Source organism: Xenopus laevis, chromosome 5L (genome assembly GCF_017654675.1).
Source record: "Xenopus laevis strain J_2021 chromosome 5L, Xenopus_laevis_v10.1, whole genome shotgun sequence".
Classification (NCBI taxonomy): domain Eukaryota; kingdom Metazoa; phylum Chordata; class Amphibia; order Anura; family Pipidae; genus Xenopus; species Xenopus laevis.
In genome coordinates, this window is record NC_054379.1 from 39,476,764 (window position 1) to 39,488,864 (window position 12,101).

Consider the following 12,101-nt stretch of genomic DNA (forward strand, 5'->3'; position numbering starts at 1 on the left):
ACCATGAAGTCTTTTACATGCTTCCATTAGATCATGCATAGTCTCAGTTTAATGAAGAATCTTACTGATTGGCTCATTAAGGTCCAGTGGAACATTTCTTCTGCGGCTATAATTTCCTCCTTTGTTGCTGGAGAGATATACAGAATAAGATGAGTAGTTATTTTGGGAAGCAGTGTTAGGGAACCTGCCCACGGGAAGCATGGTAACTGCATGGAGATGTTTTTGACAGGGGGAGCTAGTACACTAGTCTTGATGAGAAATACAAACGTGATACTGACTCAGTTAGTTCTTCATATTTAATAAGCTCTTTACGAAATTATTGCTGTTTACTGTGTAACCCTGTGATTAACCTGTTGTCTTCCATCAAATGTTCCATATTTTGAGGCCTATTTATCTAGGGATGCACCGAATTCAGGATTCTGGCTTTTTCAGCAGGATTCGGATTCGGCTGAATCCTTCTGCCCGGCCGAAACGAGTCCGAAACCTAATTTGCATATGTAAATTAGGGGCGGAGAGGGAAATTGCATGACTTTTTGGCACAAAACAAGGAAGTAAAAAATGTTTTCCCCTTCCCACCTTTTTTTAACTCTAATAAATTCGAATATACTCGGAATTCAATTGGAAGGTTATTTAAGAAAAAAAAAATTTGAATTTCTAAAACTCGAACAAATATTACCGTTACTGACCCAAAAAGTCAAATCAAATTCAAATTGAATTCGACTAAACTCGAAAAATAGGAAAGCTAATAACATCTTCAAATGGGTCACTGGACCTCTCCCATTGACTTATACATGAACTCAGGGCAAATTCACTAAAGGACGCCACACTTTGCGCCACTTCGCAGGCGTAAATTCGTTACCACTACACTAATTCACTAAAATGTGAAGTTGCGTCTCAGCAGCCAAATGCTGGCAAAGTTTCGCTAGCGTTGTTTCTTCAGCGTGAGCATTTCTTAGCGATCTTTGTTTAATTTTGCCTAGCAAAATGTAGTTAGTACTCTTACACTTAGGTTAATTTGAATAGATGGGTACATATAGGTCGTATAGACATCTTTATTAAAGGTTGGTGCTAATGCTTGAAGTGGTCACTTATTTTTACAAATGTCCAAGAAAGCAAAAGACTAAAGAGATCCTCTAATGTCCTAGACATGAGCCCAATCCAAAACAAATATTCCGTGCCCCTCAAATTGGTTAAAAAATATTAACACAAAAATCTTTAATAGTTATGATTTTTGAATTCAATCCCACTTTAAAAATTTTTATAACTTTTTACTTTTTTTACAACTTTTATGACTTTCTGGCATACAGGATATGATGTCACTGGCATAAAATTGAAGAGGCTGTAGCTTAGTTTTATCAGTTCGTCTGGTCTAAGGTGGCGAAGTAAACTCTGGAGAAAGAGGTAACGTTCTGTAAAATTCGCACTGAATTTGTGGATTAACGATTGTTCACCTGAGTTAAAATTCGCCTGGCGATAGGGCGTGAAACTTTCTCTAGCGAATTGTCCTGTTAGTAAATTGGCGCTGTCCCTGCAGATGAGATTTCTGGGGAATTTTCACTAGAGACGGACACTTCGCCCTTTAGTAAATCTGCCCCCTTGTCTTATCCCCTATTTCTTACATAGTTAGAGGTACTGTCAATGCATTATGTGGTTGAATGTTTGACCAACATGGACTTGCTACGGTCTGGCTCCTGAATACACCAAGCAGTGTTCATTGCAACCAGTTTAATGTACTGAAAAAAGGCATGTTTCTACTGTGGTTTATTAATCCTTTATCTATGTTAATTATGTTGATCGAACCCCCTAATACATGAGTTAATATCTAAAAAATTGTAAACAAAAACTAAAATTTATATTTGAAACACGTTTTAAACATTGGCTTTAATTTGGATGGCTTTATTTAATTATGACAGAACCCTTCTATTAAATTGTTAACTTAAAGGGGAACTATTATGAAAGTGACAATTTATCATAAGCTACATCATACTGAAATAAGACATTTTCTTCATGTAATCAAAAAAAAAATGTTGATTCGTTTTTGAAATAACCAAGTTACTACAGCCTTTGGGGGGGGCTCCTTTTGCCTAGAAGATGTATAGAAGCACACTGTTTTAAAATCACCAGCAATCCTGTCTCTCTAAATGCAGGATTTGTGCCAAAATTGTGCTTGTACTGTAATCAGTTATTTAAAGGGCAAGTCAACTTTAAAATAAAAATGAGCCTTATAAAAGAAAACATAATTCTAAGCAACTTTCCAATGTAAATTTATTAAACATGTTTAGTGCTTTTATTTATTTTGTTATTTGTAACAACAATTGCTATTGAAAGCAGCATTTGCTTAACTCCTGGTTGTTATTTTTTAAACAATGTTGCAAAAGTCTTAGTTCCCCGTGTCTTACATATTTCACCAGTCTGAACCACAATGGCAGAGAATAGAAAGGGACAAACACTGCTTTCAATAGCAATACATATACAAATAACTTAAAACCCACATAAAATGTATAAGTTGCTTAGAATTGTGTTTTCTCTTATTTGGCAAAACATTTTTTTTTGGGGGGGGTTGATATTTGCTTTAAGTGAGCTATATCTGCTAGGAAAGCCACCCCCCCAAAGATATATTATATCTCTCAATCAAAATCAGCATCTGTTTTGATTTCCGGCATTTTGTCAGTTCTGCCTTTTGCTAACTTAAAATCTATTGTAGTTTGACATCATCTCCATGTTGTTCTAATGGGGTATGTTATGTTGTTCTAATAGGCTTAAAATGTTGCTCTCAGGTGGCATTGTTGTGCATGCAAGCTAAAGATATTAATTCAAATTAGAATGCAACATTTGCCACAAATCAGTCCCTTCATATTTTTAATGATCTAGATCTGGAATGATCTAGATGGCACTTAGCAGAATTCTCATCCTGTTTACTGCAAAATGAATTCACAAATATATACTTACATATGGAAATATATGATAAAGATTACTCAATGAACTAAAATTCAAATCCCTTTTATGTAGTGCCTTCTGTGTCTATGCTACTGGGAAGCACATTATGAAAGCATCAAAGCTCCTCAATCCTACATCTGTCATGCTTCAGAAATCACCTAATAGTTAAATACACAAATTGCCCTCTGGGAGTTTGGAATTAGGAGGATTGGTCCCATATCAGCAACATGTTCTATAAAATGTCAGCACAAATAACTTAATATGTTTCCCTGAAGGGTAATCAGCCGTAATATGTGACATAGACAGTTGTACTCACAATCTGTTCTTTCATGCCTAGCACCTTCGCATCTCACGAGCACTGGTAGGAGCCATTATCTCCAATAAACAATCCTACATTTCATTCTGGAGATGCACTGAGGCAGCTGTAGCAGCTTGTTCCTAGTATAAACAAATCACTGCTGTATTAAAGGGGAATATTAAAGTCTAAAAAAGAATAATGCTAGAAATGCTGTATTTTGTATACTAAATGTAAACAAGAACTTACTGCACGAGAAGCCTAATTAAACAAATGATTTATGTTTTCAAAGTTGGCCGCAGGGGGCTGCCATCTTGTAACTTTGTTAAACATCTTTGCAAGACCAAGACTACGCACATGCTCTGTGCGTCTGGGCTGCTTAGGGATCGTCATATATTATCAAAACAGCACAAGTCAAATAATATTTGCCATAGAAGCTGATACAGCAAGACTGATTAATTATCAGAATATGGAGACTGCACTGGGTCTGTGGATAAAAATCTCTACAGAGTTGCCGGCTGCTTTACAGGGAAAAAAACAAAGCTGCTTGAGGTAAGGGAAGTAAGGTGGGGGGGGGCTCCCTCCTGCTGTTTGAAAGTATTATCCTTTCCCTGCAGAACAGTTAGGGACCGTCTGTAGTTTCCTATCTGCAGCATTCAAAGCAAGTAAAACGAAGGGGGAATTTCACTGCCAGAATTGTTAAAATAAATATATGTACATCTTGTTTACCTTATTTAAAGCCCCTGAGGGATTGGTCTGATGGATATGGATTTCACCTGGGCAAAGTATCTTATTGTATGAATTATAAGCCAATTAGAAATTGGGTAGTTGGAGAAAAAAATTAATGAGATAAAATATATGCAATAATTATAACTCCACACATCTAATGAAACCCCTTAGAAGAAATTCTGTTTGTATTAACTAAATTCTCTAGTATTGGCAACCGATGACTTGTTTAATATTCTGAGGGAATTTATATTATGGGAAGCACATGTAGAAGTTATGTTTTCTTCTTTATCTCATCTTTGACAATTAGTAGGCATAGTTTATTTTTAATTTATTCTGCTAAAATAAATCTTAAAGTATCAAGGCAAAGCTTACCGTGTATATTGGAATAACAGGATCAATATGTATTTTGTTACAATTAAAGGACACATTAGCATTTGCCTGAATTCTTGTTATAGTCTGTTTAATGCTACCTTATATGGCCACTGGATGTCAGAATTTATCTGGACAATGCCATCCTACAGGGCATTTACTTACTTACTAAGTTAATTTGGTAACATACTGCAGAATAATTGATATTATTCATCATCTATATACCCTACCCCAACCCATAACATCTGAATATTAATCATTTATAAACAGTAAAAACTGAGAAAAAATATTTTGCTAAAACACTGGCAGAACTGCACTGCAGCAAAGGGTCTGCATTTATATAATCTATTTAGATTCACTAGAATACTTTGTGATAGATTGACTTTACAGACTTCTTAATGTAAGAGAGTGACATGAAAGAGTCTATGACAGGACAGAGTTATCTGCTGTGTATACTGAAAAACAGGCTACTGCCAATGGGAGCCTACACCCCTCATCATATTATTATTATAATCCTAATTTTACAAACCAACATATTTATGCAACTTTTTTGCAGATATTTTTCATCATAAGCATCAGTCCCTTCCCCATTGGAGCTTACAGATGTATATGTTTTAATTATCTTAAATGAAGAATAAAACTTACAGCACAAACAAAAAAGTGATAGTATAATTCCAAAAGACAAACAAAAATAGAATTTAAAAATTAAGATTATTAAAGTTATTAGTCCCTAGCTGTGAAATAACTTAATGCTTCACCTTTATTTACATCAAATCTCCATGGCAAACGAGAAATGAATAGAATTACATGTATATTTATTTAAAGGGACTGTGCTATCAATATAGGAAGGATTGCTGTGCGTTGTGTTGGTCCTTCTAGAAAGGAATGGGCTGGAACAGATTCATGAAGGTTGAATGTTGATTATCCTGTATTAAAGCAATACATACAATCAGTAATAGTCACCAATATAACTGCTTCTTATTTTCCATGATGGTTTCTCATACTAACCTTAACTTGTACAGCATTTTCATGCTGTGTTCCTTTATTAATGGCATAAACCTGTAAGCCAAGATACATACAATGGCTCATTAATGAGTGCAAGCACAAGCAGAAAGTGTTAGATTGGATGCAAAATTGAGCACATATTAACAGGTACTTTGTACTACATGTTCCCAGCAATTTGCAGCAAGCACAATTGCACCTATTCAGCCTGCTCCGATGCACCCTTGAATTATTTCCACCCTGACCCTAATGGTAATTCCAGGGTTCCTCTAACAGATTTTGTCCATGAATTCTAATGTTGCAATTGACACTGCTTTGATTAGCACAGAAACTGAATCATCCTCACTCTGAAACTAGTGATGCATTTAATCCAGGATTCAGTTCATGATCCGGCCAAATCCTGGCCATTTTAAACCAGATTTGAGCGAGTCCTAAGGCTTAGCCAGAATGACCCTGAAAAAATTGGTGAGCACACTACACGTGTGCGTCAATTTGGCAATTCCGTCCATGCGTTGGCAATTTCTGACAGACACAAGAGTTCAGATTTGGTTGGCTGGAGAGAGCGATTCGAACGAATCCCGAATCATAGGGTATGGTCAGGGGAGATCCTGGCCCCTCCGCCGCCTGAGGCAGCAGCAGTTGCTGCTGCCCCCCCTCCCCTGGAAATTCGCTCTTAATGTACCAGGAGCAGCATTTTTGCTGCCCCTGGTACCTAGTGGGGCGCTGCCGCCTGAGGCGACAGCCTCAACTTGCCTCATTGGCAAAGCACCCCTGGGTATGGTGCATCTCTATCAGTAAACATGCATTGCAATTTGTGTATGATTTATTGAAAGGGCCCACTAATTTGTGGCCATATGGTATTGAAGATTCTGGAAAGAAACTGCATTGTGGGTAAAATGCAAAGTAATTTGATACCGATTAGTGCCTAACTGCGCTCTCTGCGCTAGAAGAGCCGAATTTCCTGTTTGAAAACCGGAAATTCGGCTCTTAAAGTACCAGGAGCGGCATTTTTGCCGCCCCTGGTACCTAGTGGGGTGCTGCCGCCTGAGGCGACAGTCTCAAGTCGCCTCATTGGCGAAGCGCCCCTGCTTGCCCTTACTATGTAAATAACCTCAAGTTTGTATTAGAAACAAATTGGTTGATGGCTGTATTGTGACTGTTATGATCAGGTTATGTTGAATTCTTCCTTTCAAACTTATTCAGCAAATAAAATGAGATGTGCATCAAAACATCCCCACACCATTCTTGTGCTTTTAAACTGGTTCATGATTTCAGGAGCTTGTTGTTTAATAATGATTATATATCACTGGAGTAGTTCAGTGATTATCCTCATAGGTTATTATTGGAGATGGGTGAATACGTTTGTTCCAGTCAGAAAGCAATTGTGCAGCTGAACAGCCAATTTCCACATAGTCTTAACAAAACCGCTTGTGTTTTACTGGTTCTGCAGTTCTTTTCTTCTGTTATTATTATCCTCATGACATCATGATGATGGCAAATGCTTTCAGCTTATATGATCTAAGAGATACAAAAGGTTATTAAACATTTTATTAAAGTCATAAACATGAACAGCCCAACAAAAGACAGCCTGCTCAGTTATCTTAGTGCAAAATGACTTCAGGTGCCATTGTTTATTTGTTCAGTGGAATATATTTTCAGTTTTACTTTAAAAACATGTATAGGTATGGGATCTATTATAGAATTGGGAGCTTTCTGAATTCCAGGTTTCCAAATAACATATCCCATATCTGTATCCCTTAGATATGGTGATTTCTGTAAATAACTAGAATGTATATTTGTTTTTTTTACACAGCCAAGCTATGCATTAAACCACTTCAATCGGAAGGTTACCTTAGAGCCAAAAGTGACCATCAATGCCCGCATTGTCATAGTTGGAGCATCAGAGGTTGGAATCTCATTTTTGGAAACTCTTGTTTTCTGGTAAGTTATCATTTTCAGGGAAAGTTATTTTATGGGAAAGTCATACTGAACTATGTTCTGTTAAATATGTTTCCTACAAACACTGCTAGATTGCATTTATTTCAAACTATCATTGCTCTTACAGTATATAGACTTAGGGGGTTATTTACTAAAATCTGATTTTTCTCTCATATTTAAAAAAAAAAAAAAAACTCGACCAAACTCCCATCCACAATTTTGCATTATTTTTCACTGAAGTAACTCAAATGAATTGGATTGAGAAAAATCGAGCAAAACCCCAAATCATACGATTTTTCCTGACGTTTTTCCCTAAATCACTTTTTTGGGGGTTTTTTTCCTGAAAACTCAGAATTATCAGGCTAAACCCAGCGCAAACCACAATATCTTCAAATTGGGATAGGGACATCACCCATTGACTTATACATGACTTCGACAGGTTTGAGATGGCATATTTTTGGATTTGGGCTTTTTGCAGCTTTAGGTTATAATAAATCTTGAAAAATTCAAGTGTTTTTTTTCCACGAAAAATTCAAGTTTTTGCCACAAAAAGCTCGACCAAAAAAAGTTTTAATAAATAATCCCCAAAGTGTTAAAATGTTTTAAAAGGGGTTGTTCATATTTATATTAATTTTTAGTATGATGTAGAAAGTGATATTCTGAGACAATTTGCAATTGGTTTTAATTTTTTGGGGGGTTTTGAGTTATTTAGCTTTTTATTCAGCAGCTCTCCAGTTTGCAATTTCAGCAATCTGGTTGCTAGGGTCCAAATTACCCTAGTAATCATGCACTGATTTGAACAAGACACTGGAATTTGAGTAGTAGAGGGTCTGTTTAGAAAGATGGGTAATAAAAAGTGCCAATAACAATACATTTGTAGCCTTACAGAGTATTTGTTTTTTAGATGAGGTCAGTGACCCTCATTTGAGAACTGGAGAGAGAGTCAAAAGAAGAAGGCAAATAATTTAAAAACAATAAAAAAGAAAAAATTAGGATCAGTTGAAAACTTGCTTAGAAGTAGCCATTCTATAACATACTAAAAGTTAACTTAAAGGTGAACCACCCCTTAATTATAATTAATTAATTATATTAAATAATTTTAATTAATTATAATTTGAAGCTTCTATTAGCGCATCATTTAATCTCTCTCATGAATTGACATCCCACAACCAATATACTGTGTGTAGTCTCACTGGATTTTCTGTGGTTACCTGAAAAAAATGTGATATTATCATTCTAATAAGTGAATCAATACTTTACTTTCTTAAACACTCTATGGGGCAGATGTATCAGTCTTTGCCCATCTGTGTTTGGGCAACTGATTTCTGAAAAAAAGTGACTTCCTGAACTGGATTTCAAAAAGAAAATATTTTATTTCAGTTCCTCTGCAGTAGATTATCAGGGGCTGTATATATCAGCCAATTTCTGATGCTACTACAGTAGTTTTACTTTTTTCCAGAAAATGTAAAATCAGGTAAATGTATTATGCATAATATATAGGTGGGGCCATAAAAGAACAATGTAAAATGAGGTAAAATATAAAATCATGGGATGTAAAATGGGGGTTCTACTGTGTATGGAAATATTAAGAGGTAATTATAAAGTGATGTTTTACTTCTAGTACTCAGTTGGGAGGGAAATGTGTAAGAAAACAAAGATGTTATATTAACTCTGTCCTTCCACATTTCTCTCTGATACAAATATTCATGTGCAGATTATTGTAGAGCTCTCCATGGTGCTGGAATCTGGCGTTCAGCCTGAGCTCAGTCTCATCTGTAACAACCCTGTCATTCCCGGTTGAAATATGGCTCAATAAAATGCATGTGTCATATTCATTCCAATGAGAACATTCTGTTTAGTTTACAATGAATGGAATATAAAACAATTACATTTGTACAAGATAATTGTTCTATTTTTTATGTTATTCTTTGTTTGGATCCCCTCCGGCAGCAACAGCAGTATTGCATAAATAGTTTCCCTATATTACTTAGTGACAGCTGCAGTAATACTCTGCAATTACAACCGCTTCCAAAAATCCTAAGGGCTTATTTATCTGTTAGAGGCACACAAGCATACAGCGTATGCTATTTTTGAGAGATTTTTAACAGGCTGGGTCTGGAGGAAAAAAGGCTAGTATTTAACCATTTGTAGCGAGGTGTATTGAGACTTAAACCAGCCAAAATTCACATTTCATTTGCGTTAAATGCCATCTATTTTATTTTTACATTTTGTCTTCTTTTTAGGGACAAAAAAAAAGAGAAAAATATTTTCATAATATAGAGAAATGTATCAACGACAGAGTTGGAAAAGCCCAAATCTATCAAGCTCACAAACAGAATAGTTTTATAGAAATTCTGTATCGATCTAAAACTTCCCATATTGTCAAGGCACTACACCGAAAAAAAAGTTTCTAAAACCTAATTGACTTTTGGCAGAGAGCCCAGAATACATGGCAGGTGCACTTAGATGCTTTTGTAACAATTTAAGACAAGCAAAAAAAAGCAATTGTAACAATTTAAGATAAGCAGGTCTCTTGAGGAAACTGTGACTTGCAGTTTAAGGGGCAATGCACCTTCATTAGCAAAACTGTAATAACACATAAAAAACAAAGGAATGTGTTCAAACTTTCATAAACTGCCACATTTTGTAAAACGAACATGGTAATAAGGGGGTGTGGTCATGAAAATGTCCGTGGCCAAAACAATAGCCATGCTATGCGCTGCAAAACCCTGGGTGTGATGTAGGCATCTCCTGTTATGCCCCCTAGCTTTTGCATCATTTAGAAGACATGAGGTTCCCAACAGCCCCTTTTTCCTACTTTCCAAGTTACACAGATGTAATATTTACTGTACAGTTCTTGTGTATTTCTCTCCTACTGCAAGAGTAAAACTCTCTGTAAAAAGCCTTAGATTGTACAATGCCCTGCAATAAGTGCTACAGTATTTCTTACATTAACATTCTGGAGCACTTAACAAGGTTTTAATCCTTTATGGAGGAAGTCATTTTATTATTATTTTTAAGCCGTCTCCTTGGATACAGAGGCACTTTTGGATACATACATATATTAATAAGGAGATAAGCAGGTATGATTTTTAATGCTGGTAATTAAAGGGATACTGTCATGACATATTGTCAGTTTCCCAGCTGCCCCCAGTCATGTGACTTGTGCTCTGATAAACTTCAGTCACTCTTTACTGCTGTGCTGCAATGATATGTGATATGTGATGATGAGTGATATCAACCCCCTCCCTTTCCCCCTAGCAGCCTTAAGGTGGCCATACACGGGCCGATAAAAGCTGCCGACAGACCGTGTCGGCAGCTTGTTGGCCCGTGTATGGGGCCCCCCGACGGGCTTCACAGATCGAGATCTGGCCGAAAGTCGGCCAGATCTCGATCGGATGGGACGGAAAATCCCGTCGGATCGCGGCTGCATCTGTTCGTTGATGCGGTCCCGCAATCCGACCCCCGTTTCCCATGCGTTAGGATCCGATCGTTGGTGGGCATATCGGGGAGAGATCCGCTCGTTTGGCGACATCGCAAAACGAGCGGATCTCTCAGTGTATGGTGAATTATTTGCAGTTTAAACAGTGTAATTTAGGAATAAAAACTACTTCATAAAAATCATGACAGAATCCCTTTAAGGATGAAGCGTAAAAAGAAACACAATTTGCTGGATTGCACAGTGCTCACTGAGACAGGCTGGTTGGTGTATAGTATGTATAGCTAATTCTGCTTTATTCAGCAAAATAGCTATTTGTGGAACACCAGGGGAGCTATTATGGCTGGAGCGAGATAGGAGACTTGGTGGTGGTGTTTAAAAAGCATGAGAAAGTTACTAGAAATGATGAACATATTTCTATGGCTACAGACCAGTGTGCATTGGCAGCCTTGGGTCAGTGTTGGCCATTGGCTAGATGTAGATTAATAATATACTATGCCATTATGGAAAATGAACAGGTCCATCCCAGTTTTCATTTAACATTTCCTCTTATACCATCACAAATTTTTCTAACTGTTTTCAAAGGGGCAGATTTATCAAGGGTCGAAGTGAAAATTCAAAAAATCAAAGTTTTTTTTTTTTAAATCAAATTCGATTGAATACGATGTTAGATCGATTCGTATGATTCGAATTTGAATGATAACGGTCTATTCACCTTAAAAAAAACTTTGATTTTTTTTTTGGTTGGTCTTTTTTTATTCGAATTTCGAAGTTATGGGAGCTCAAAAAACTCCATTACTTCGGAATTCGACCCTTGATAAATCTGCCCCCAACTGTAAAAGGAAGAAGTGTAAGAAGCAAAAGACAAAACTCCGTCTCTTAATTGGCTCATGTGAGCTAACAAGTTTGGTTTATTTGGTTTGTTTGTGTGCACTGTGAGTCCTCCAATTCCAGGGGGCTGCCCTTATTTTTTTAAATGGCAATTTTCTATTTATGATTACCCAATGGCACATACTACTAAAAAAGTATATTAATATGAAAATGGTTTAATCACATTAAGCAGGGTTTTACATATGAGCTGTTTCTTGTAATACATTTTTATAGAGACCTACATTGTTCGGGGGGTTATAGCTTTCCTTTAAGTGTCTCACTTGAGAACTGCAAAACAAATGATTTACAAAATCCAAAAAAACCAAGAATGAATCATAAATGTATATATTTGAGTTAGCAAAGGTCACTTAGCGGAATTGTCTATTTACAAAATGTTGTCAAGTTGAATGCAATTAGAGCCAGCCTGTTAAAGGCATTTTCTAGAGGTGAACCTTAATTTTCAGGCGATGTTGTAACTAAATGTAACATATCACTGTCTGTATCATACTAAAAAGTTAGTTC

At 36.5% G+C, this 12,101-nt stretch overlaps 1 protein-coding gene across 2 annotated transcripts in view; it reads left to right on the forward strand.

The window, feature by feature from the left end:
* The window catches only part of LOC108716634 (cilia- and flagella-associated protein 61), a 156,078-nt gene that overhangs the window by 58,922 nt on the left and 85,055 nt on the right, over positions 1 to 12,101 (forward strand). For both annotated transcript variants that reach the window (XM_018262905.2, XM_018262907.2), the window contains exon 18: positions 7,146 to 7,273. In XM_018262905.2, the coding sequence (XP_018118394.1) occupies positions 7,146 to 7,273 (128 nt within the window). The remainder of the gene's footprint in view (positions 1 to 7,145; positions 7,274 to 12,101) is intronic.